General features: G+C 52.4%; 1 protein-coding gene across 11 annotated transcripts in view; it reads right to left on the bottom strand.

Moving 5' to 3' along the window:
* Nucleotides 1-395: 395 nt before the first annotated feature.
* The window catches only part of SLC39A11 (solute carrier family 39 member 11), a 424,690-nt gene continuing 398,441 nt past the window's right edge, over nt 396-26,644 (bottom strand). For 8 of the 11 annotated variants that reach the window (XM_061176496.1, XM_061176490.1, XM_061176491.1 and 5 more), the window contains 3 exons: nt 5,750-5,848; nt 3,164-3,322; nt 1,977-2,061 (listed from right to left, as the gene is read on the bottom strand). In XM_061176496.1, coding sequence (XP_061032479.1) covers nt 3,188-3,322; nt 5,750-5,848 — 234 coding nt within the window. In that variant the 3' untranslated portion in view covers nt 1,977-2,061; nt 3,164-3,187. Of the gene's footprint in view, nt 2,062-3,163; nt 3,323-5,749; nt 5,849-26,644 lie in introns of all 11 variants that reach the window. The other 3 variants (XM_061176497.1, XM_061176492.1, XM_061176488.1) reach the window with 1 other exon arrangement.

Below are 26,644 nucleotides of genomic sequence, written 5' to 3'. Positions count from 1 at the left end.
CTTTAGAGCTCTTTCCCATGGTGGTGATGGCAGCAGTTTGAGTAATGGTCCAGTTTCGAGGGACCATGGCATCCAAATCAAGCTGTTTTTGAGATGCGACTGGGCCATAGTCCCAGACCTCTAGTTTTCTTGGATCCAACCCATTTTCGAGCCCGATTCTCTATAGATCCCATGAGCTCCCTGATAACCTTCCATTAAATTCTTTCCCTAAGCAAGCTGGAGTTGGATGCTGTTGTCTGCAACCATGAATCTAGCTAGCCCTTCTCATGTGAGCTCTTTCCTTTGCTTCCCCTGGTGTTGGGTAGGGTAGATATTAGGACTAACTTTAGTTAGCTCTTATATGATCAACCCTGGAAAGAAGCAGCTTTGAGAAGGACTGGACGTAGCACAGGTCATCCACAACAATATCCCCTTTATTGGTATTAATCACAGTTATGAGGTCTTGTCCATCAGAAAGAAGTCTGCATTATGTAGAACGACATACAAAGACATAAAAATACCCATATGCCAACCACCAAACCAACGAATCTCCACCAATCAAACCTCTGCATGTGTCTTCACTTTTGATCATCAGTGCTCCGGAAGAACGTACATAGATCTAGCGTAGGGTTATAGGGCATTCCCAGAACAGAGTATTCACCCTTGGCAGCAATGAGACATGTAAACGCAGGGCAGGCATTGGTAACACAGTGTCTGAATACCTGCCTCCTGGGCTGCCTGCCTTGTCAGCAGAGCCCACTCAAGGTCCCAAAGGCTCCTATAACCAGTGAGGACGGCAGGCCTTAGCTATGTTGGAAGCAGACAAGTTATGTCACCCCTGATGGAGAAGCTGTGTGTATAAGGGAGTAGTCTCATTCAAGTCATTCTTTAGGGTTATTTTAGAATGATGAATTGACTCAAATTTACTTTAAAAGGGAAATGTAAAAAATACGTCTTCTTTTCCTACCCCTTTTCCTGTCTTATCCTGAGGTCTCTGGCCAAAATCCAGCAAAGCAGCTTAAGAGCTCTGGGTCAGGTTATAAGTTACCGAATAGTCAACAGAGAAGGACCCGGTGCAGATTCCAAATGTCTTTCGTTCACTTAAATGAGCTTAAGTGGCTCCCCCCGTAAGTAAATGAAGGGGTTGAGTTCTAGCAGTTTGCTGGTGTCCCCAAGTCTCTTAGAAAAATGAAGCCTATAAGCTTATCAAAACACATGTCTGGGGGACTTGGAAACCATGGCAAACCGGTTTGCTCTTGGAATCCAGAGAGAGCAGAGGTCTCTGATCAAAGCTCTACCCTCTCCTCTTTTCACAGGGCTCACTGTGTGTTCACAGTTGTCCTAATTCCCTTAACTTCAATAGTGTCAATCTTTGCCTTAAAAAAAGAGAAAGAGAGAAAGACTAGCTGATTTTCTTCCCTTTGTCCGTGTCTCGCCCCATGCAGCCTCTCCCTTGGGGGAGGCAGCAGAAGGCATGTCCCTCCTTGGGCCTTGGGAAGTAGGTTGCTTTGTCCACGATGCTCCTGTTCCAGTCTTGATGGACAGAGGATCAACGGTAAAAGATCGGGAAGGACAGACAAGAGCTGTCCTGGCCATTCTGCTCTGAGTCACTAGGCAAAGATGCTTGGGAGACTTCTCTCTTGGTAGCTTGCTTCTGTAGGTGACCTTGAGGAGTTGCCACTGAGTCCAGTGAGGGAGAACAAAGGTACAAAAGCAGAGACTTCCCTGATCTGTAGGTCCTTGGTTTTCCCACCGAAGAAAGATTCCATGTAGTGGCCAAGCAAAAATCTGTAGTTCCGTGACTACCTGAAATTCCAAATAAAACCACTATCTCCCTTAAAAGAAAACTAAAAATTGTCATAATCAGAGTCAATCAGGGTAATGAGAGAGAAAGGAGAGAAAGGAAAAACGTTTTGATGTGAAGAAAGAGGCTGTGGTCCTGAAGAAGCCAATCCCGGCCGTTTCCTCGTGCTGCCTTTCCCGGGGTCCGAGGCACTTCAGCACTAGCCCAGACCAACATCCAACGACATCATCACCACAAAACCCAGGATGGAGGCCCAGGACGCCAGTTTCCCGTTACCACTAGGAGGGAAGGAAAGGAAGAAAAGGAAGACCTTGATGCACTGTGGGACAGCGTCCAGGCTGAAAGCATCCTCCACAATGTCCAATTCCAAGAGAAATATGCTACTACTATTAATAATAGTAATCATAATATTGACTTGGGATTAACAGATACACTACTATTTATAAAATAGATAAACAACAAGGACCTACTATATAGCACAGCGAACTATATTCAGTATCTTGTAATAACCTATAATGGAAAAGAATCTGAAAAAGAATATTTATCTATCTATCCATCTATATCTATATCTATCTATCTATCTATATATATATATATGTATGTATAACTGAATCACTTTCCTGTACACGTGAAACTAACACAACATTGTAAATTAACCATACTTCAATAAATAATAATAATAAGTATCATTTATTGGGGCTTACTATATATATGCCAGGCAAACTGAGTAACTCATGTAATAGCAAAGGATAAACACATGAAATCAGTACTATTATTATCCCCATTTTACTGTGGGGAAACTGAGGCATAGAGAAGTAAGTAACTTACTCAAGGTCACCTATCATGGCTCTGCAATCCATGCTTGAATAATAAAAAGCAGCAATGATTTCCTGAAGATATTATGTAATCTGACCTTGAATACTAGCCTCAAAATCATTCTTCTATAAAAACCAAAACGAAACAAAGAGAGGAATCCTCCATCCCCAACACTTGGCCTATAGCTAGACAATGAGAACCTGAATGAATAGCTGTGGTCAACATTTAAGAGCTCACTTCTCCCTCATTCCAGCCCCAGAAAAATCTTAAGAGAGAGAGAGAGAATATACGAAAATAATAGTCTGTTTCATTGGGGGTGGAGGGCAGGGCATGTATGCCACTGCCTAATATCACCTGGTCTGACTCTCCACCCACCTGCCCGTTATTCCTCTTTTAGTTTCAAAGAACGCAGTTGGGGAGGGGGTGAGGATGATCTTGGGAAGGGGCTGGAAGGGGTGGGAGTAAAGAAAAGAGTAGCAAATAAAGACAGGGCAGATCCAGAGGTGGGGGCCAGCCGGGCTGGGACAGAGACAAGGACAGGTGAGGGAGGGGAAGCTCTCCCACCTGACGTGGGCTTCGGGGATGATGTCATCCATGATCACATAGACCATGGCGCCGGCAGCAAAGGCCAGAGCATAGGGCAGGAGGGGCTCCGCCAACACCACGGCAAAGGCACCGAAGACCCCGGCCAGAGGCTCCACCATGCCGCTGAGCTGGCCGTACCTAAGGAGAGAACAGAGACACGTCCCACCGCGGGGAGGGTCAAGCAGACACAGGCACGCTGAGACTGCTGACTCAGTTCTAGAAAACGATGCATCGTCTTCCACATCAGATCGGCACGGCAGTGCCAAAGCACTTCGCTGTTTTTTGTTTGTTTGTTTTTACACCACCTCTGTCTCCTTTCCCAACTCCCTATTACAGAGTTACAGGAGACACCCCTCCCAGGTTTATTTTAGAGTTTTAAGTTTCCCACATTGTCCTTTTAAAATAATGACATTACTGAGATATAATTCACATACCAAATGGCGCACCCATTTACTGTGTACAGTTCAGTGGTTTTTAGTATATTCACAAGGTTGCAACCATTTCACCACCATCTAATTCCAGAACATTTTCATTATCCCGAAAAACAAACCCCACACCCACTAGCAGCCACTCCCCATTTTTCCCTCCCACCAGCCCCTGGCAACCACTAATCTGCTTTTTGTCTCCAGGGACTTGCCTATTCTGGACATTTCCTATAAACGGAGTCATACAATAGGTGATCCTTTTTACTGGCTTATTTCACTTAGCATCCTGTTTTCTAGGTGCATCCACATCGTAAAAAGTATCAGTACTTCATTCCTTTGATGATTGCATGATATCCCACTGTGTGGATACACCACATGTTATATACCCATTCACTGGTTGATGGCTACATTGTCTTCTGAAGGATAGGACACTTGACTAGGAGCGGTATGGACATTTCCCAAGGACGGCTGTGCCTGGTATCTTTGGGGGTTCCGGCCACAACGGCACCCCTTCTGAAGGAGCTGTACCCACCTACCTCTGCCGACAAGGTGGACCTACCTGGCCATGTATATAGTGAGGGCCTGTCCCCACTACCCTCCATCTTGGATTAAGGTGAGATTTCTCCTTTCAAAAACTCCCTTTATTTGAGCTAGTTGAGAGTGGGTTTCTATAGGATGAAATCACATGAGCCCTGATTAAAACAGCAGCCCACATGAGCCCTGAGAATTCAGTGCCAGGAGGTAAGCCAGTACCTGAACCCCAAGGCTAAGCCCTACTGCCAAGAGACTCCTGTACAGGCTGAACACCAATACACAAGGTGTTGGGACATCTTTCCCACTGTTCCTTGCTGTGGGCACTTGGCAAGATATTACTGGCTCCGAGCCTCAGTCCCTTCATCTGTAAAATGGGGGTGAGAGACAACTTCCCCTCCATTCCTCCCCAGATGACAGGATAGGACTGTGAACTCCCACCTCCCCCCGCTTCTTCCCGGCCAGGAGCAGATGGTGGGCACGGGGGAGACACTGTTTGCACCGTAGCATCCTCCAAGGGGCCACTGCTTCCTGGCTCCGTGCTCGCATGCATGGGCCTGCAGACTCTGCGGCTCTTGAGTGTGTCCAGTTAAACAAACACTTTAATCTCAGGGTCTGGACACTGACCACAGATACCCCCCTTCCCTCCCCTCCTCGCCCCTGGAGTCTCTCCTGTATGAGATGGCAGTCACGGCTCCCGGGCTCACGGAACTCACATTTGAAAAAAATTTCTAGGGCCATCTTGCTCTGCCCTTCCCCCGAAACCTCTATTCCGTAGTCTCCAGCAATGGAGAAAGAGATGATACAGGATGGAACTAAAATGATTTAAGTATATGCAAGAACTTGTAAGTCACAAGGCCCTATAAAATGGAAGGCGTTTCTTAATTGTTGTTATGAGCGGTCCTCGCGTGCTCTCAGCGTACGTTCTAGAGTGGCGGCTCCTTCCATAAAGAGCTGTTCTGAGGCTCTGAGTCCTGAGTTGAGGGGCAGAAGAGACTGCAGCCTCGGCATCACCACTTGATGAGCTGGCTGGCTGACACTCCGGGCCATGATCCCCTCCTCTGAAACCTGGGGCCTTACCTGACAGGTCACTGAAAAGGTAAAATTAGGGAACAGACTGGAAAGCCCGTTGGGGGCTATGAAAACACGAAGCGTGAGTACCACAGGCATCGCCTTCCCAGATGCTGTTGACATAATCCTGGTCTTCGCTGTGACAAGGGTCACGACGGGAGCTAATGGGATGCCTCTTGAGGACAGGCTGTGATGAGTGCGCCTCCTTAGGGCATGGGACACGGAGAGTGGACACAAGGTCTGCCTTGGTTCTCCCCACCCGAGAGAGAGAAAACCCCACACAGAGTGGGCGTGTCTATCCCTGGAGGGGTTTTGAAAATAGGAAACATGGCCATTGGGGGCTGAAGGTCAAGAGATGAGTTTCTGGAGGTTTCTCCCAGCTTTGGGGGTGCAGCATTCAACCAGGTTGTTGGTGTTTCCAGAAGCTCCGGATTCACTTCCAGGCCAGAAGAGGCTGCTCTTGCCCGCAGGAGGACTGCTCTGAGCTCCACATCGGACCCGACCCTGGCCTCCGACAGTGGGCGTCTGGAGCACTTACCAGAAGGCTCTCCAGGTGGAGAATCCAGCCCCTCGCAGCGGGAGGCTGACAGCGAGGCCCTCCGGGAAATTCTGGATCCCAATTCCAATGGCTAAATTCCTGAAAGACCAAGAAGGCACGTGAAGGCGGATGTCCAGAACGGAGCACCCACACAGACGGGGGCCCTGGCCTCTGCCCAATGCCCTCCTATGGTATTACAGGCCCCAGTGGATCCCTGTGACAGGGGAGGGAAGGGGAAAGCTTAGGGCATGCGTGCAGGTGGAGAACACGAGGAGGAGGGGGACACGGGTCCTCCCCGCTTCACGCTGTCCTTGGTCCCTGGAGATGCTCCATGTTTATGGACCTTACAGCATGGCGGGGAGCACACTGGTTGGGTGTTAGGAGAACCCGAGTTCTGCCACTTAGCTGCACGACTCTGCACAAATCATTGAACTTCTACAGCTCGGATCTTTGTATGTGACGTGCAAGGGGTCACGTGGGGATACTAACTTCAGCCATGAAGGACTGCTGTCACCCAATGACCTGATTTCATGCCTATAAAGTCCCGAGCACATATGAGGTGTTCAGCACTTTGGGGGTTCCATTCCCTTACGGCATAGAGATGGAGAGACCACATTTTGTCCAGAAGCAACTTCAGGAACGGGACAAGGAAGAATGGATGCAGACTCCGATGGGGACCCAGATCTGGGTCTGGGCTGGGCTTCCCCACGGGCGCTCTGCATGCTGCTCTGGCACTGGCACTGCACTTCTTGGGGCCCCTGGGGAGCTCACGGTGACCCTCTGCCCTCCTGCCTCTGCAGGACACTTAGGGGCTGGGCTCTGTGAATTGGTCACTTGGTCGGAGCCAAGTCTTGAGAGCCTGCTTTGCACACAAACCAGGTATTGGAGTACCAGGGAAGGAGAAACAGAAAGAGACGGGGACAAAAGCGATACATGACCCCCCAGGGAGGTCCCCAGGCACGCACATAAATTAAGAACCCTCATTCCCCATGCAGCAAACTACCATGACTAAACTGAATGTCCATTGGCAGAGGGAGGAAAGGCAAGATGGGAAGGAAACAGGGTCAGTCTGAAGGCAACAGGAAGGCAGTTTTAGGGTATCTCCCCAGACGAGATTCTACCTTGGCTGGACAGGTCCACGAGGACTCACCTGGTCACTAAGGATCTCAAGGGCATGAGATGTGGGTGCCGCTTGGCAAGCAATGCTGGAATGTGGCCTGAGGGAGTTGTGGATGGATTGGATAGAAAAGGGAAACTCCACTGTCACTTGGCTTTCCGGTCAATTTGCTCACGTCCGTCTACCTTGCTGCCAACAGGAATTCACCCATCAGCTCTGGACAGCAGCCAGGGAGTGCTGTCGACCAGCAGCCGGCTCAACCCTGTCCTCCTTGCCCACTCACCCACCCCAAGATCCTGGGACAGGGACACACTTCCATTAGGCCACAGCCTCCTGTTCTACCTCCAGCAGAGAATACCTACGATAATCCCCAGTGTTTAATATTTCATCTCCTTTTTGTTTGAGGGCCTGAAACTCAGCCTGTGTTTTCTTTTATTCCCCCAACTCACGCATGCATCCTTCATACGGGACTCATAGCTCCAGACATCTTGGGAGGAGGGAGCCTCCACCCGGGAGCTGCCAGGTCAAGGAGACTCTTAGGAAGATCCTGACCCTTCCAGAATCTTGGACTTACATTTATCTTGCATGGGCTTCATTTAATCAACTCTCATCCTGTCCCTTCTGGACAACTTCATGATGTTTCCCCTCAACATCCACCCACCAGCGCATCAAAGTGACGACGAGCCTCTGAAAAATTATTATTAGTCTTTTGATAAAGGAACTGTTCTGGTGGCTTAGGGCTGCCAGGGTCATTGAGCGTGCCCCCCCAAAGCCAGGCAAAACTCTTCATAAGATGAAGTGGGCAGACAGGAAGACACCCCGCCTGGCATGTCCACAAAGGGCCCCTGGCGGTACCGCTCAGTGGGCGCTGACCTCCCCCGCAAGGTTACTGGCATCCTTGCCTACGTTACCTAAGGCAGCTCTCTCCTTTTACTTCTTAGAGAGGGAGGGGTTCAGACATGTTCTGACCTCATCCCAGGAGCCAGAGGACAGCAAACAGGGCCAGTAAGTAAATATTTTAGGCTTTGAGGGCCATCGGGTCTCTGTTGCAACTATTCAACTCTGTCACTGCAGTGGGAGAGCAGCCAATATGTAAAGAGAAGTGCATGGCTGAGTTCCAATAAAACTTTATTTATAAAAGCAGGTCGGGGGCCGGATTAGGCCCACGGGCTGCAGAGTTGGCAGACTCCTGCCCTAATGCCTGAGGGGTACAGAAAGATCCGACAAGACGGAACCACAGCCCTGGGCCACGAGCCCCCGGCACCGCCCCGAGGTCCTCGCCGCCCGGCACACAGTAGCTAAAGTTTGGGCTCTGCAGTTCGTCTTCTTGTGTTCGACTCCTGGGCCCATGATATGTTGGCTGTGCTACCTTCCATTCCCCCTGCCGTGAAATTCAAAGAACAATACAACCCCCGGCATCCCAGGGTTGCCAGGATGATGACCTTGGACGGGCCCTCTAAAGCCCTCGGCACACAGGAGCTGGCGTGTCCTGAGGACCCAATCAAAGGCTGTTGCGGGGTGGAGGTGAGCGTTATCACTAAGGTTCCAGTGTGAGCTGATGACAGGAGGGGTGACAGAGAATGGGACTGACTGTAGGACAGTCAGGGTCAACAAGAGGACTGACTCAGCTTCAGGAAGCAGAGCTGGGCCAGAGTGGGGCTGAACCCTTTCCAGCTGGGAGGTCTTTCCAAGAACTCACAGGTCCCCTTTCCGAGACAGGCTCAGAGTACTTGCCGCCCCGAGTCAAGACTCATGCCCTTGCAAAGTCCTGCGTCAGACAGATCTGACTTTGGCCCACCTGTGCTTACATCCTCACCAGCACTCGTGCATTTGTTCTTGTTGACACTGCTGTGAGACATTTACACCCCTTGTAAGGTTGGACAGGCCAAGCGTACCTCCTTGGAGAGCCGCTGTGAACATGGAGGTCTTTCTGATACCGTGCTCCTGCGTGCTGGTCAGTCTGTTCGCGGGGCACAGAAACTCCCAGGAGCCCCGGACTCATGATTCCCCTGGGCGGGCATCCATCCCCTGGTCACCGCCAGGGTCCATCCCCGCTGAGACCCAGGAAGTGCCCAGAGATGGATCCTCCCCTTGACACAGAAGGGACATGAGCTGCTGGGAGGGCTTACGGGGCACTTTGATGAGCTTGGACTTGACTGTCCTGCTGCCTTTCTGAGTATGGACATCCGCAATGGATGACGAGCCCAGAGGGTCGCCTCTGGGTGATCCTTGAGATTTTGTCCAAGGCAGAAGTACCTCTGCCAAGTGAGGGCTGGGAGTGAACCTTGGCCCACACCTTCGCCACAGCAGCCCAGATCTGCCCCAATTTCACAGGAGACAACGAGAGTAGGAGAAATTAGGGTCCAGAGAGAAATCTGGCTTGTGACTTTTAGGCAAAAGCTGCTGTTCTGTTCCTTTGCTTTTTAAATAGGCATGTGTGCAAGGCGGTGAGCCCTGCTGGCCAGCTAGGCTTCCTCCCTTTCTGAGTCCCTAACCATCACTCCCCAGCCAGTCTAAAGGGCAGGGTAAAAGGGTCAAGAGTGTCCTTTCTTGCCTCAAAAGGCCCGAGGACAAACACCTCTGTTGTCGGGTGGGGGAGGATGAGAGCCGGCCTTGGGGGGTGGGGCTGGGGGCTGGTTTGGTGATCAGAGTCAAGGGTCTCGCCTCTTCTCACCTCCTGGGTCCCGGGTCTAGGAATCCAAACCCAGCTTTGGGTCACTTTGTCCAGCCTTGCTCAAGTTACAGGACCCTGACAAGCATGCTCCCACCAGCTCTGGGCAGGAATACAGCCTCTTCTAGAGGCTTCTGCTGTCACTTTCATAGCCCAAGCTGATCCTGAGCTCCTATTCCAGGAGTGGGGAGCATTTGAAATATATTTCTGGTGATGGAGTGAACCTTAAGGGCAAATCCTTGCCAATAGTTCATTAGCCCCTGCCCTGCCTTCTTGGACCGACCCTCACAGCGGGGTCTTTTTCCTCCAAACCTTTTCACCATCCCCTCACTGCCCCCCCAGATGGCTGAGTGAATACAACCAGCTCCTTGACCTTTTGCAAAGGTCCAAGGTTTCTTTCAACGAGGAAGGTGTCTGTCCAGGTCTTACATCCCTCGTCTGACAGCACTTCGCAGCTGGCTCGCTGTGCAAGGCCACCGCCTGGCCCCTGTGTCCACAGGCAGGCGCACGACTCACCCCAGACCTAACCGGGGAGGGAGCTGCCGCCCCATGTCGCCAGTGAGTCGGAGGTGGGGTCCCCCGTTCAAAGTCCTTGCCATGACTTGGGAGTGACTGCAGCCATCCGCTGGGCGGGCTCTGGAACCTCCTTGCATCCCGCCCGGGAGCCGCCATCCCGATAAGCAGCACAGAAACCCCATTCTTCTACGCCTGGTGAGCCGCGTCCCCTGGGCCCTGCCCCGGCTCTGGCACGGGGCTGCCAGCCCAGCCAGGCACCACACCCTCGGGATCCTGCCAGCCTTTCTCAGCAGGGCGCCGCCTCGCTGGGCGACCGTGGAACCTCTCCTGAGTGCACCTGGGCTCCTTCAGCCCAGAGCAAGGGCTGGACGGCGGCTTCTCTGCCCTTCCCACCTTCGTACACGTCCCTTCTTAACGTGGCTGTCCTCTGCACACACACACCGGTGCATCATGTTCCCTTGGCCTCTGTGTGCTGCGCAGCTGTAGGGGTGACCCAATGGAAGGGCTCAGTCCCCTCCACACCCTCTATTCTGCTCTTCCACTTGCATGAGCTCAGGAAATCGAATGAAACCCCCTGGGTATTCTGATAAGCTGTGGTGTCAGGCAGCGGGTCTGCAGGTTTTAGGAACGTGATGACCACGTTGAGGACCACTGGCCTAAGAAGTTATCAAAGGGGATGAGGATGAGGATGGTGGCCATGCCCACCTCCAACTCAGGAGCCCCTGCCCTGCTACCTGACACCCAACAAAGGAGCATCCCAGGGCCGGCCCCTGCTGGGAGCCGAGGACACCAGCGGCCACTTGTGACTGAGTCAGGCGGCCTGCAGACTAGGTCGGGGCGCTGGAGGGGATCCTGGGAAACCGCAGGAGCATCAAAGTGGAGGGTCACTGGGGACACAGGACATATCAACAAAAGTGACAGGGGATAATGGCCACCGTGTGTCCAGGTGCGAAGCAGCAGCAGTGAAGCCAGGGCTCAGGGTGGCAGGGCTGGTCCCTCGGAAGCCCGAGCTCAGAGCAGTGGGGGCCATGACTGGCTGGCAGGGGTTGGCGTGCAGCCTCCACGGGCGCTGGGTGCGGAGGATGCTCCAGGCGCGCTCACCCCCTCCTGCAGCCCCACTGTGCTCCCCTCGTGGCCTCCACACCTACGGACACCCTGCCCCTGATGGCGTCCCCAGAGCATAGGGCTTGCTGGGCTCTCCCCTCCATCATTTACACTTGGGAAGGGAAAGCCCGAATGAGAGGCTTCTTTTCCAGGATGGGCTATGAAGATTCCGAGCAGGATTCAAAAGCAACAGGAACAAAGACACAGACATAGAGAATGGACTTGAGGACGTGGGGAGGGGGAAGGAGAAGCTGGGACGAAGTGAGAGAGTGGCATGGAGATATATACACTACCAAATGTAAAATAGATAGCTAGTGGGAAGCAGCCGCATAGCACAGGGAGATCAGCTCAGTGCTTTGTGGCCACCTAGAGGGGTGGAATAGGGAGGGTGGGAGGGAGACGCAAGAGGGAGGAGATATGGGGATACGTGTACACGTATAGGTGATTCACTTTGTTATACAGCAGAAACTAACACACCATTGTAAAGCAATTATACTCCAATAAAGATGTTTAAAAAAAAAAAAAAAAACGCGCAACAGGAAAAGCCCAAACCCTGGCCCTTCGGAAGACTCGAGGCCCCTGCCTTCTGTGTTTTGTTCTTCCGGGCAGGGGCACAAAGGCACCATGACCAGTCTGGACCTCAGCAAGTCAGCGGCAGGGAGAGGGAAGTGGGAATGAAGGGTTCTTTAAGAAAGAAACCACACGCTGTCCCTGACAGGGTCCCTGCCCTTTGGTGACAAGTCAAGCTCCACGGTGACCTGTTCCCCGGGACTTAAGGGAGCAACAAGGGAGGGAATCCTGCGAGGAGGGCCGGGAAAGGCCAAGAAAGGCTTGTCTATGGGAGAACAGGGCCGGGGCGGGGGGGGGGGAAGGGGGGGGAGAGCAAGTGGAGGGAAAAGAGGGGAAGGAGGAGGGAGGGTTAAGGGCAGGGTGTCATGGGGCAGTGGTGGGGGGTGATGGCTCCTGGGGGCTGGGCTGCATGTGCAGGGGCTCCGGGTAGGTGAGCCCAGGGTCTGTCCAGAAGGGTTACCTCTGCAGGGGAGCTGGATTTGGCTTGGACTGTTCACACTTCTCTTTTCCTCTCCCTTAAGAACCTGAATCTTCTAGGAAGGGCAGACCCAGTCCAGCTGTTTTTAAAGTTCATTTCCTAGGAGATTTTTTTTTTTTTAACAGGCCAAGATGGAAGAGAGAATGGCGGGAAGGAAGAAGACAAAACCTCTCTCCTCCCCTGACCTGGGGGAGGAGATGAGCAGCCACGGCTTCCCTAACCTCAGAACCCCGCCGTCCGCAGCGTAAGCAAATGCGTAAAAGTCACAACTCCCCAACTGCAGTCTGAGTTTTGTGATGGTAACTGGGGTGCCCAACTGCCCCGGTTTCCTGGGACACTGGACGTTCGGTGCTGAAACGGGGGATGTCCGGGGCCAACTGGGATGAGGTTGGTCATCCTTGGAAGCACCCAGAAGCCTGGTGGTTGGCAGAGGCAAACTTGGGTGAGAATTTTAATTTGCCACAGAGGATGTGCACACAATCTTGGAAGCTGAACAGATGTTGTTTTGCTGTTGTTGTCGTTTTTCACTATCCAACGCTGCTGATGGTCTAACGCAAGTTCCAACCGCTCCTGGACCCGTCAGATACATCTCCCTCCAGCCCTCACCAGCCCCAAGAGTGTCAGATCGGTCCACAATGAGTGTGGCCCTCTGTCTCCAGCCCAGCCCCGAGCTGGCCCGGCATGGCAGGGGCAGGAGAGGTGGCCTCCCTGCAGTGACAAGCAGCAGGCACTTTGCTCTCCGTCTGGGGTAGGGACACAAGGGGACTGGTCAGCCTGCTTGGGGCTAGAAGGCAGCTGGAAACCCCGGGGCTGGGGGGACCTGGAGGGGGCAGGGAAGGCACGGGGCTCACCCCCAGGTACTGACTCTCTGCAGACAGACTGTGCTGGGCCCATGGGGGGTGCCAAGGAGGCGCAGGCGGGGCAGTGGGTGCCCACGCCCCAGTCTGGATGCAAGGGCGGAAGCCAGAGCCCCAAGGTGCCCCTCCACTGCCTCTCGTATTCCTTGCTCTCCCAGCCCGCGGGGGCAGATGGCCAGGGCCTCTGAGGTGCAATGCTGGTCCTCCAGGCTGCCAGCTTGGGCGGGGTGGTGCTACCCACCCTCACCTTCAGATACCAGTCATCCCAGGAGGTGGGCGACAGGAAGGAAGGCCGCCCCAGTGGGCAGGTGCTTTTGCTTCTTCTTAGAGGCCTGACCCCCTTTCCCTCCAGGGGCTGCCTTCCAGCTCCAGCTCCACCTCAGAGTTAAAAGTCACCCAGGCTGCGGGGCCTTCCAAGTCCCCTTGTTAAACACCTTCTTTGTTAGTAGAAAGCAAAAGCACAGAGAAGTTCAAGGTCTTTGCAGGCAGTGAGACTTGCCTGCATCCCCAGGTGCACCGCTGTGACCCGCTGCGTCGTGTCGGCTTTTACTTTGTAAATCGGGCACAAACTGCCCCATTTTCAGGGCTCTTCTGAGGATGGGGGATAGTCTCTGTGAAGTGCCGGGCACAGCTCGCAGCCCAGAGTGGACGCTCCTTAAATGGCAGCTTGTGTGAAAACTGCCCGAGGCTCCTGAATGAGTCGGACACTCAGGCCCCTCGGTCCCCGCAGCCTGGTGGCCTTTCCGACCTCACGCGAATTTCACCTCCAGCTCATGCTCCTAACCCTTCCAGATTCTGTGACCTCCGGGTCAGAACCAAGGCCGGCAATAGCAGCTGGCGGCCAGTGGGGACCCTCTTCTCAGGAGTGACCCCAGAATCCAGCACTGAGCCCCAGCCATGTGTGAGAGCTCACGCGGCACACGAAGATGCTGGGAAGGGCCCCCATCTTCAAGGGGTTTACAACCTAATAGGCGGTGGGTGTAGAAACCCACCTACAAATGACTACAGGACAGCACAGAGCTTGCCAAAGGCCATAAGAGAAGCACAGAGCCTACAGGGAGGAAGGTGATCTGGGAATCCTTCCTGGAGAAGGTGGCACTCAAGATGGACTTTGAAGGGTGGGGAGCCTTTCGATAGCTAGAGAGAGATGGGGAGATGCTTCTGCTACAGGAAGAAGCGACGATGGAAGCAACAGTGTGAGATGCTAGGGCAGGGCAGTCCAGGCCTGCCCTTCTCTCCCCTTCCCCGATTTAAAGCCAATGCACAAACAAGAGCAGAAAATGCTTTGGAGTCAAAGCCCGTCTCTCCTTGGCATCATCTTCTAAGAATCTTTCCTGTGCACAGCTGAGTCTGCCGGCTTTTCAGGACAAGTGCTAAATGCCCCAGCTCCACCCCAGGGGTCTTCGCAAGGCCAAGTATGAGGTTGCATCCCAGGAATCTACACCCATCTTTGGAGACCGACCCCTGTGCTGAATGAGACCCTTGAAGGGGGTCCCCTTGAAATCCATGCCTTAGCCGTCTCCACTCAAGCCTTTCACTTAAGAATGTCTCCAGGGGACTTCCCTGGCGGCCCAGCGGTTAAGACCCCGCGCTTCCACTGCAGGGGGCCGTGGGTTCGATCCCTGGTCGGGGAACTAAGATGCCATACGGCCAAAAAAAAAAAAAAAAAAGGAATGTACGTCTCGGGCCTTGAGCTTGGGGAAGCCTTCAGCAAGGGTCGGCAGCAGCACAGATCCCGTTGCAACAACCTGCGGCAGAAACCAGCTTCTCTTTTGTTACCACTCCCGTCAGAGGGAGACTAAGGTCCTCTGGCTGGAATAAGAGTAATGATAATCATCTCTGCCGTTTATGGAGTGTTACTAAGTTTCAGGCGTGGTTGGAAGCATTTTACACGTAGCAACACGCCTCGCCCTCGCAACCAACTCCTAAGTGTTTCCTCCCATCATTATCCCCATTTTACAGATGGGGAAAGTGATGCACAAGGTTCAGTGACTTGTCTCCAGGGCTACCCAGCTGGGAAGTGACAGAGGGTACTCTTAACCACTATTCTGTAAGCCTCGGGTCCTCTGGGCCTCACACGGACCCATCAAAGCATCGCGGCCACAGACGGTTACCTGGGCTCAAAGCCCCAGCAGAGAAGCAGGTGCTGCCTCATGCCTGCTGGACCAGTGAGCTGAGGCTCTGGCCCACTCTGGTAGACAGGAGAGAAGGCCAGGTGGGGCAGATGTTAACAAGTGGCCTCCAGGGTTAATGGGGTCAGAACATCCTATCTACAGCAGGCTTCTTGACCTTGCCACGCTTGACGTTTTGGACCAGTTCATTCTTTGTTGTGAGGGCCCGTCTTGTGCACTGTAGGATGTCTAGCAGCATCCCTGGCCTCTACTCGCTAGACGCCAGTAGCATCCCGCTAGTGGGGACAACCAAAAACACCTCCAGACATTGCGAAATGTCCCCTGGTTAAGAACAACTGACCCAGAGTAAGCAAGAGTTTAGGTGAACTTGCTTCTGCAGCAAATATCTGAACACTGGGAACCGCTCAGGCTGAGCGAGAAAACCCCCTGATCTTGTGCGTCTTACCTGAGAATTTCTAGGCTCAGTGGAGTCGAGTCTTCTAGGGAGCTTAGCTCAAGCAAGACAGATTCCTGGGATTCAAGGGAGAAACAACACCTGAGGACCACCAGGCCTCTGCTCCCTTGTCCCAAAGGCAGTAGCTTCAGAAACTCAAGGTTGCACAATTCTGGGGGCACACTGTGTTCTCGGTGAATGGCACCCACTGGAGCTGTGCAGTGGGACATTCCTGCTGGAACCCCAAGCACAGATTACGCTCAGTGTAGGGGTTAGTTCTGGGGTTGGAGGTGAGGCGTCCCGGGGAGGTGGTAGAGAGAGTCCTGGTTTTCTCTGAAAATTGGCAAGTGACCGTCCCTGCAACCCGCAGCTTGGCTCTCCAGGCTACGTCCTCTGGCCGGCTGAGTATGCAAGGAGCTTGGTATATTCCTGACAAGACCTGCTTCACCTCGGCTTTCAGATCCTCCCATGAGCCATGAGCGTGTGTGTTCTTGCGTGGCAGGCCCTTACATACTGGTTTGATTGTTATCACCCTGCCATGAAAGGCCTGATTGTTCAGGCTCTGCGGTGACATCACCGGCTTCCCACTCGAGCAGCTTGTTGAGGTGTCTGATGAGCCTGCAGGTGGGCTGGGTGCTCCCCGCAGGGCTGCCCGGCCCTACCTGCTCAGTGGAGCTGGCTTAGCACGCAAGGGATCTTCCCCCACCCCTTCCTTCTGTTCTGGGAGGCTTACTGCCACGGGCTGGAAAGATGAGATGACCCATGGGTTCCCTTCAAGTCCACCGCCCTCCCCAAAGTGGGCGGGGAGCAGCCCGAGGAAGTCAAGCCACAAGGCAGGGTGGTGTCTGCGGGTGATTCAGGCCACCTCTGTGCACTTCTCCTTGTCAGAAAGCAGAGAAGCCTACACACAGCTAGGGGATCTCTAGGTCCCCGAGGGATGCCCTGGGGACCTTTACCTGCTAAGTATCCCAGCAAGTCAGTCAAGCCTATGCACAGGCCAGGTATGAGGCTGCCTTACGTGATGTGAAAAGCACCCAGGGGTACATACCCGAGAGCAATACGCTTACATATTCACTCAAAGACATGTACTAGGAGGTTCACAGTAGCCCTATCCATAATGGCCCCAAACTGGACATGAAGCAAATGCCCGTCCAAGACAGAATCAATCAATAAATTGTGTTCTGTTCCCACAATGGAATACGGTGTACAGCAGTGAGAATAAATAACCTCCGGTGCCATGCTACAGGATGAAGCATCTTAGAGGCAGAATTTTGACTGAAAGAAGCTAGACACAAAACAGTAAAATGTTCTGTGATTCTATTTACAGAAAGTCTCTAAACAGGCAAAACTAAGCTGTGCTTTCTCATCCGTGAATTGACATGAGGTGCCGGTGGCCGAGAGCAACAATTTTTTTGGTTAATTCTCCCTAATATACTTGGAATTTTATTTTATTATTATTATTTTTAAGCCATGTGCTCCAGGAGAGAACCAAGAAAAGTCCATTTGTATACAAATCACTAACCCTGCTAGAAAATAAACCCAGCGTGGTATACTTATCAGAAATAATTAAACTTTAACTTTTTTTATAGTAAGGTCAAGAAATATCACTCTTGGGACTTCCCTGGTGGCACAGTGGTTAAGAATCCACCCGCCAATGCAGGGGACACAGGTTCGAGCCCTGGTCCGCGAAGATCCTACATGCTGCGGAGCAACTAAGCCCGCGAGCCGCAACTACTGAAGCCCACACGCCTAGAGCCCGTGCTCCGCAACAAGAGAAGCCACTGCAATGAGAAGCCCACGCACTGCAACGAAGACCCAACGTGGCCAAACAAAAGTAATAAATAAATGAATAAATTTTTTAAAAATCTATTAAAAAAAAAAGAAATATCACTCTTATTTTAAACACAATGCATTTGAGCAAAATATAGGGACTCTAGAATAAAGGCAGGAATTCAAGTCCTGGGTGGGGGTCAGACTTTTGGGAAGAGCATAACCTCCTTTTAATAAAGATGTTTCATTGAAGCTGAATGTACGTGCAGAGAAGAGCACATATTATAAGTGGCCGGCTTGATGTCTTTTCAGAAACTTGCTGAATTTCATGAAACCCACACCCAGATCAAGAAACGGGACAGTACCAGCACCCAAGAGCCCCTCAGCCCTGGGCTTCCTGCTCCTCGCTGCCCTGGCCCCAAGAGGGGTCATGATCCTCACCTCTAACCCGCGAAGCTCAGGGGTGCCTGCTTTTGAACTTCACATCAACAGTTTAGGCGGCCGTGTAAGACCCCAGTCGAGGGTTATCTGGGGGTTTGGATACAAGGGCTTTGCATTCTCATCTCCCGTGAACTTGGCACGTCGGTAGTCTCCTTAGGCCGTAGGCTTGGACCTCTGTACAGGCGCAGCTCGTTTTCTGGTGCTTCGCAGATATTGCGTTTTTTTCTTTTTACAGATTGAAGGTTTGTGGTGACCCTGCACTGAGCAAGTCTGTCGGCGTCGTTTTCCCAACAGCATTTGCTCACTTTGTGTCTTTGTGTCTCATTTTGGCAGTTCTCGCAAATGTTTCAAACTTTTTCATGGTTACTACATTTGGCATGGTGATCTGTATGTAACATCTTGGATGTTACTACTGTAATTTTTTGTTTATATTTTTTTAATTCAAGTATGTACATTGTTTTCTTAGATATCACGCTATTACACAACTAACAGACGACAGCGGAGTGTAAACATCACTTTGACACGCACTGAGAACCCCCCAAAATTCGTGTGACTCGCTTTGTGGCAGGGGTCTGGTGTCTCTGAGGTGTGCCTGTATAGGGTATTTCCTCAGGATACCTAAGTTCGTCCCTCTGCTTTCTTATTCACTGAACGCTGTAATCAAGTCCAGATCAACATTTCAGGGGAGGGCTTGGGACTAAAACATTTCGTTCTCCAGCACACGAAATACCATTGCAAACCACTAAAACATTTTCCAGCATTTTGGCACTTTCTTCTAAAGGGCGTTTTAAAGTGCCTTTATAAGCATTTATTATTTCTTTCACTTAGGAGGTATAAGTGCATTTTCCATTTTGTACACGTAGGAATCAAGGCCTAGAAAGGGTGAGTGATAAACCTGAGAACACAGCCTGGGTCACTGCAGTCGGGGAAACGGTGCTGGACTCCAAGCCCTTTCCCACACCTCCTCTCTCAGGGAGAAACCGTACACGTGGCCAGTGAGCCAGGTGGGACCCCCCCCCCACCATCTCCTCCCTGGTTTACAGGGACGGGCTCCTAACTGGGCTCCTTGCTTCTCCCCTTGCCCTTACAGTCTATTCTCTGCTACGTGTGCTTATGATGCTTCTCTGCTCAGAACACTGCCCCGGCTGCACATTTAACTCGGAGGCAGAGCCCAGGTCCTTCCCATGGCCTTGGTGACCCATGTGCTCCCGCCCTCCATTCCTCCCTGGCCTCTTCAGGTACACTCTTCCCCTGGTTCCTTCTACTCCAGCTTCCGGCCTCCATGCCCTTCCTCAAATGTGCTTGGCTACTCCCACCTCAGGGGACGCTTCTACTGGAACATTCCTTCTCAGATATTTGTGCATCACCGCTTCAGCTTTTTTAAGACTGAGCCGGGGCTTCCCTGGTGGCGCAGTGGTTAGGAATCCGCCTGCCAATGCAGGGGACACGGGTTCGAGCCCTGGTCCGGGAAGGTCCCACATGCCGCGGAGCAACTAAGCCAGGGTGCCACAACTACTGAGCCCGCGAGCCACAACTACTGAGCCCACGTGCTGCAACTACTGAAGCCCGTGTGCCTAGAGTCCGTGCTCCGCAACAAGAGAAGCCACTGCAATGAGAAGCCCGCGCACCTCAGTGAACAGTAGCCTCCGCTCGCCGCAACTAGAAGAAGCCCGCGCGCAGCAACGAAGACCCAACGCAGCCAAAAAAACAAAAACAAGACTGAGCCGTATGACTTTCCCAAGGCTGGGTCATAAAAGACACTGCGGCTCCCGTCTGTCTCTCTGGACCACTAGCTCTGGGGGAAGGCAGCTACCATGTTGTGAGGACCCTCAAGCAACCGTAAGGGGGCACCCATGGGACAAGGAGCTGAGGCCCCCTGCCAGTAGCCGTGCGGGGGCAGCACCTTGGGGAAGCGGATCCTCCAGCCCCCGTCCAGCCTTCAGATGACGGCAGCCCTGGCTGGCCTCTTGACTGCAACCTCAAGGGAGACCCTGAGCAGGGACCACTCAGCAGAGCCGCTCTCGAATTCCTAACCCACACACACAAAAAAGTGAGATAATGTTTACTGGGTTGAGCCAATGATCTCTGAGCTACTTTGTTATACGGTAATAGATAACTAAGACAGCCACCTTCTCAGTGAAATCCACCCTCATCCCCTTCTCTAAAATGTAAACCACCCCAGCACTGCCATGCCCCCTTAACTCTAGTCTATTTTTCTTTTTGTTCTTTTTTGGTCAGCAACTCTTACCTTCTAACCTACTGTATAATGTACTCATTTTTTATGTTGATTGTTCTTTTGTCACCCTCCCATCTGACCTGGCATCAGAACAAGCTAGGAACCTTTGTCTGTTCCCCGATGTGTCCTGAGCACCTAGAAGAGTGCCAGGTGCACACAGCGATGAAACAGACCTACGTACAGACAGGGGCCCGTGAATTCTAGCAAAGGCTGAGGTCTGGTCGGCTCCCAGATGCAGGCAGTCAGTCAGCAGTGAGCATGTCACAACTCCCTGGACCTCGGTGTCTTCGGCTGTACAGGAAGGAGGTCACACTGGGCGACCCACAGCCCTTTTCCAGACCCTAAGCTTTGTGGCTCCCACACGACGATGGCCTTGTGGGTTGTCCAGAGTCCAGGGGCTGCAGAGACAGGCCCCCGCCTTGGCCAGAGCTCATTTTCCTGTCTGTGCACATCTGGAAAGCCAAAAAACCAAGACCATCGCATTGTGCACATCTGGTCGGCATAAACTGATCATGCCAAGAGGAAACTCCGAAACGGCTGCTCAGCGAAAACTGCAGCATAGGCCACACGAGATGGGCTGAAAGGCTCCTTTCTTTTGCAGCCGCAAAACAATCTTCTGGGCACGATCTCAGAAGCTGAGTGCTCCGCAGCTGAATAACATATGCTCTCAATAGCCTTCGACGGCAGTCGCTGCCACACTGCCTTCTCTGCCTGGCTCTCGGCCAACGCAAAACTTAAAGAACCGGGACATTTCCCCCCGCTCCTCCCTTGTTCAGACCGAACTATACCTTCAGTTATCCTCGGGGCCTGTGTACCAAGTTCAAAGCTGAACGCCACCTCCCCCTCCTCCTCCTCCTCCGCCCCCTCCTCCTCCAGGGAAAGTAACTGGACCGCAAGCTTAATGCAAACTGAACAAGGAGCTTTGAGCTCTGGTGGGAAATCACTGGCTGTGTGCATGTAGTTAGACCGTGCTTGACCCTCTGTCCCTCCACCCTTCCGTGGCCGGGAAGAGATTACTACCCCTTAACATGTAGTCAGTCTGACAACCAGTCTGGGCTCCCAGAACAAAGAGGGATGATATTCCTTTGCAAATGAAAGGAGTTTCAGGGGCTCGGGACTTCCTGCTAGCTCTTCAGCAGTGCAGGGAGGGGGAGAGCAGGCAGGGAAACGTGGGGTTCTCTACACCTGTAACCTCACAGCTGGTGACGTCAATGGCTTGATGGCCAGGATTACCTGGGACACAGGAAGACTCAGGTTTCCAACAGGGAGCCTTTGGGTCAATGTCCTGCGAACAAGGGGGACGAATGCAGAAGACCTTGGGGTTGGGGTGTCTGGTCATCCTTCAGCATCCTTCTTTAGACTTCTCTTAAAAGTACAGGAACACAGGGGCTTCCCTGGTGGCGCAGTGGTTGAGAATCTGCCTGCTAATGCAGGGGACACGGGTTCGAGCCCTGGTCTGGGAAGATCCCACATGCCACGGAGCAGCTGGGCCCGTGCGCCACAACTACTGAGCCTGCGCATCTGGAGCCTGTGCTCCGCAACAAGAGAGGCCACGATAGTGAGAAGCCCGCGCACCGCGATGAAGAGTGGCCCCACTTGCCGTAACTGGAGGAAGCCCTCGCACAGAAACGAAGACCCAACACAGCCATAAATAAATAAATAAATAAATAAATAAAGGTGCTAATAATTTAAAAAAAAAAAAAAAAAAGTACAGGAACACAGGAAGTTACAGCCATGAAGCCCAGCCCTGAACCCTTGCCCTCAAACAACAGCACGTCCTCAAGACTCAGAACATCGACGTCGGTGATACCACTTTCTACTCTGAACCCTAACAGCACTGAAGGCACACGGCCCGGAGCCCGCAGCCCCCTGCCCCTGGGTGCAGACTGGACCTGAAGAAAACCAGGCGAGATGCTGGAAAGAAATCTGAAGAAAGAGGAAGCTTTTTCGCCCTTGTGCTGTGTATTTTTGGGTTGCTTTCTAGCTAGCTGGAGACTCAGAGCTTCGCCACTGGGAAATGTCTCTGTTTTCTTGGCTTCTCAGTATGGATAATCGTCAGCTGGAAGGTTCCGCGCCTGCTGCTGTGCACGTGCTACTGATGACACCAAGATGGTGGGCGAAGCAGCCACCCCGAATCAGAGCCACTTCCTTTAGAAATGCCTGGTGGTGACTGCAGAGGGGCCTGGCTAACAGCAACCACAGCCAGGGCACCATTGTGACTTACTAAGTACTGTTCAGGCATCCTTTGGGTTTACCCTGGCAATGACCCGATGAAGGAAGTGCCATCAACCAATTTTATAGATGAAGAAACTGAGGCTTAGAGAGCTAAATATCTCTCCCAAGTTCACCAGGCCATAGTTGCACAGCTAAAATTCCAGTTCAGGTCTGCTGATTCCAGAGCTCAAAGGCTTCACCCATGTGTCCTATGCAGCCCACCACACTCTTCACACAGGGCAGAGCGACAGTGGATCTTCCAGTTTACGGCGGAGGCCGGGGGTAGCCTGTGATTATGAGCAATATTTCGTATCATGAAGCCATCTATTACCAATATCCCACTGCAGGGTGGGACCTAGCACAAACATTGAAAAAGATCCCTGTTTGTTTAAAATATGAATGCTGTTTAATGATCTTAAAAAGAGGTTCCCGGTATTTTCAAAGGAATGGCTGGCTTCTGACACATGTCTGGTGTCCTCTTCTCTCTGGACCAAGTCAGTAACTGCAAAGAATTCCTTGGCTATTATATGTAGATCTTAATGGTTCAGCCGGGGGGAAAATGCGCGCGCGCGCGTGTGTGTGTGTGTGTGTGTGTGTGTGTGTGTGTGTGTAATGTGTATGAGAGTGTGTTCATCCATCTATAGAAAGAACAATAGTTTCACACACACACACACGTAAAAAAGAGCCCCTCCCCCCCACCACATACATGTAAAACGTGTCAGTCATCAACAGGCCACCATGTTCCCTTCTGCAGCTCTACGGCAGACATGTTCAACCACCCAAATGCCTCCTTTGTCTTCCTGGCTCCCCCTATGACAAGACATCCTGGGAACAGCTTCAAGGCCGACAGGCTGGGCACATCCCTATGAGGCCGAGGAAACTGGCAGAGAAGAGAACCCAGGTCTCCAGCCACTGCTCTCTGAGTGCTATCGGTGAGTGACGACCCCAGCAGGGGCCCCATGTCTCCTGGGATCCTAGAGCCGGGCCTCCCCAGGCCTCATCACTCCCGCCAACCTTAACAGTGTTCGCCACGCCCAAGACTCTTGCACGATTACTTGCTTTAAGTCAACTCCCTTTCTTTTCTTCAAATTTATTTTCAAGTAAAATTGTAAGACTGCTGTAAGTGGAAGAAACCATTATTTGCCTGGCACAGGGAGTAACTGTAAAGGCACACATGTTGAAAGCAAATCAGAAATGGTGGGTCGAATGGAAGCAACCTAAGTGCCCATCAACAGACGAATGGATAAAGAAGATGTGGCACATATATCCAATGGAATATTACTCAGCCATAAAAAGAAACGAAATTGAGTTATTTGTAGTGAGGTGGATGGACTTATCGGGTCTGTCATACAGAGTGAAGTAAGTCAGAAAGAGAGAAACAAATACTGTATGCTAACACATGTATATGCAATCTTAAAAAAACATGGTTATGAAGAACCTAGGGGCAGGACAGGAATAAAGACGCAAATGTAGAGAATGGACTTGAGGACAAGGGGAGGGGAAGGGTAAGCTGGGACAAAGTGAGAGAGTGGCATGGACATATATACACTACCAAATGTAAAATAGATAGCTAGTGGGAAGCAGACGCATAGCACAGGGAGATCAGCTCGGTGCTTTGTGACCACCTAGAGGGGTGGGATAGGGAGGGTGGGAGGGAGGGAGATGCAAGAGGGAAGAGATATGGGGATATATGTATATGTATAACTGATTCACTTTGTTATACAGCAGAAACTAACACACCATTGTAAAGCAATTATACTCCAATAAAGATATTAAAAAAAAAAAAAAAAGAAATGATGGGTCGATGTGGATGTGATGGAAACCTAGACGCCAGTGGGTGGTCCAGGGAGGGACCCCAGCCCCTTGCCACCTTCTACAGTAAAATCTCCAATAGGTGTCTTCCACAGAAATTCCAGATAACTGGGGGGTGGGGTAGGGAGAAGATTCCCAGTGCACATGGTGTCTGTAGCCTGGATGATCACATTGTTCCAATACGGTGCCTGGGAGGCAGATGAAATGAGTCAACACACTGAAAATTCTGCAAATGGAGCCTGGCACACAGTAAGTGCTCAGTAAATGCTCACTGCTTTTCATCATCTACAGTGTGCAGAGGAGAGGTAACAGAGCAGGCCTGAGACTGCTCTCCTCCTTAGAAAGGCCTGTTTGCAAGGCTGGCACTTGGCTGGCATCTTAGAACTTGAATGGTAAACTGTCCCCTCCGCTGACAGAAAACCTTCCCTAAATGATAAGAGCGTTCACTGCACCTAAGCTGTTTGTGCAAATAATATTGTTTATGCTGAGCACCTGCTTTCCTTCCAGGAGCCTGGAATTTTAGCACGCGGTAGGCAGAGGGCACTGTGCGACCGGCCCCCAGTAAAATCTCTGGGCTCTGAGTCTCTAATGAGCTTCCCGGGAGGACAATAATTTGCACGTATTGTCACAATGCACAGAATTAAGCGCATCCTGGGTGACTCTACAGGGAAGGGACTTTTGGAAGCTTGTGTCTGGCTTCCTCCAGACTTTGCCCCGTGTGCCTTTCCCCTTCGCTGATTCTGCTTTGTATCCTTTCACTCTAATACGTCTTAGCTGTGAGCGCGACTCTATGTTGAGCCCTGTGAGTCCTTGAACTGCCAAATCTGGGGGTGGGCTCGGGGACCCCCAGCGCAAGAAGCAGCAGCAGGGGCTGGACCCAAGGGAAGCTGCTCACAGAACCCGTCACAGCCCAGGGTCGTGGGTGGAAGGCAGCCAGGGCTCCTGACTCCGTGGATTGGAAGTGGGGCCTCAGGGTTGGGAGGGCCAGTGGGCTGGAAGAGGGTTGGTGCATAAACCCGAGGGCCAGAGGTCACAGTGGGACCACAGGAACCAGCAAGAGAGGCCAAATGGAGACGATGCCCAATGCCAGGTGGGCCCTGTCACATCATGGTGGACGCTGAAAGGAGAAAGGGCGGCATCCGACCAGATGCCTCTCCCCTCGGCCAAGTGATGGGGGACACTGGGAACTCGGATCTCCTCTAGGGAACAGGAGAAAAGGGAGGGGGAATCTCCAACTGACTGTGTTTATATCCTGAGCTGAGCAAGTTTAAAAGTAAAAGTGACAGGGCTGTCTTTAAAGGGCATGTGTTTACCAGTCAGGGCAAATGAGGGCTCAGCGCAGGGATCCCGGGGTGCGGGGCTGGTGGTCCTTACACCTGAGCGTGCATCAGAATCACCTGGAGGGTTTGTTAAAACAGACTGCTGGGCCCACGCCCAGAGCATCCCGGAGACTGGGGTGGGCTCCGAGAATTTACTTTTTTAATGAGTTCCCAGGTGACACCCATGCTGCCAGGAGACACACACTTTGAGAACCACTGATGCAGAGACATACAGTTACATGTCCCACGTCCGAATTGTCTCTGAGAGAGGGGAACCTGAGGAACAGGCCTCTGCAGCTTAGGAGAAGGAAGAATTACCTGCCCCCAAACTGTATGAGCAACGCTAGGCAATGAGAGCTTCAGGAGTCCACCCCACGGGCAGCCGCTGGGCCCACGTGGGGCGGCTGGGCTCATCAAGTAAGGCTGTCTGGGCAGAGCTGGGCAGAGCTCTGGGGAAGGGGAACTGTAGCTGGTTCCAGAGCCTTCCAAGAAGCTGCACACGGCAACCCTGTCTCAGGGACCCTTCACCAGGCGTCGATGTGCACGGGATGCCCCAGCCAATGTCAGTGTCCAGGCAGGACCCTCTTCACAGCGGGCAGGTCCTGGCCCTGCTGCGGGATCCTCCCACCACATGGGCACGCGTTCTCTGCTCCAGAAAGGGCTGCAGGCATCTGGGAAAGCGACTTTCCCCCGCTATTTCCGTAGACCAAGGAGGCGACTTGGCCTCCCAGGGAACACTGGTCATGTCTGGACACATTTTTGGTTGTCACATCTGGAAAAAGGTGACTGATATCGAATGCGGAGAAGCCGGGGATGCTGGCACACATCCTACGACACCCACCCCTGTTGCAGAGAAGTATCTGCTTCAAAATATCAATGGCGTTGAGAGATTGAGAAAGCCCACCCAAAACCCTGCACAGCACCCAGCGGGCTCTTATACAGGATGCACAGCATCAGTGGAGAGTGGTGATGTTGGGAAAATGAAGCTAGAAGGGCCCTGCTCGGTTTCCAGAGTCTAGCTGTGCTGAGAGGGTCTCCAGAACGCAGTGTAGCACAGGGCCAGGCACTACAGCAATGGGAGGAGTGGGAGGAGTGGAAGGAGGGAAGGAGGCCCACAGAAGGCCTCTCTTCTGCCACCAAGGCCACGGCCGTGGCCACATCACCACCTCCAGGCCCAGCGAGGCCCACCGCACTCTCAGTTTAGCCTGAATCCCTAGCTTAATCC

Source organism: Eubalaena glacialis, chromosome 19 (genome assembly GCF_028564815.1).
Source record: "Eubalaena glacialis isolate mEubGla1 chromosome 19, mEubGla1.1.hap2.+ XY, whole genome shotgun sequence".
In the NCBI taxonomy this organism is placed as follows: Eukaryota; Metazoa; Chordata; class Mammalia; order Artiodactyla; family Balaenidae; genus Eubalaena; species Eubalaena glacialis.
The sequence above is the reverse complement of the archived record's forward strand: the minus strand, read 5'-3'. Positions and strand labels throughout refer to the sequence as shown.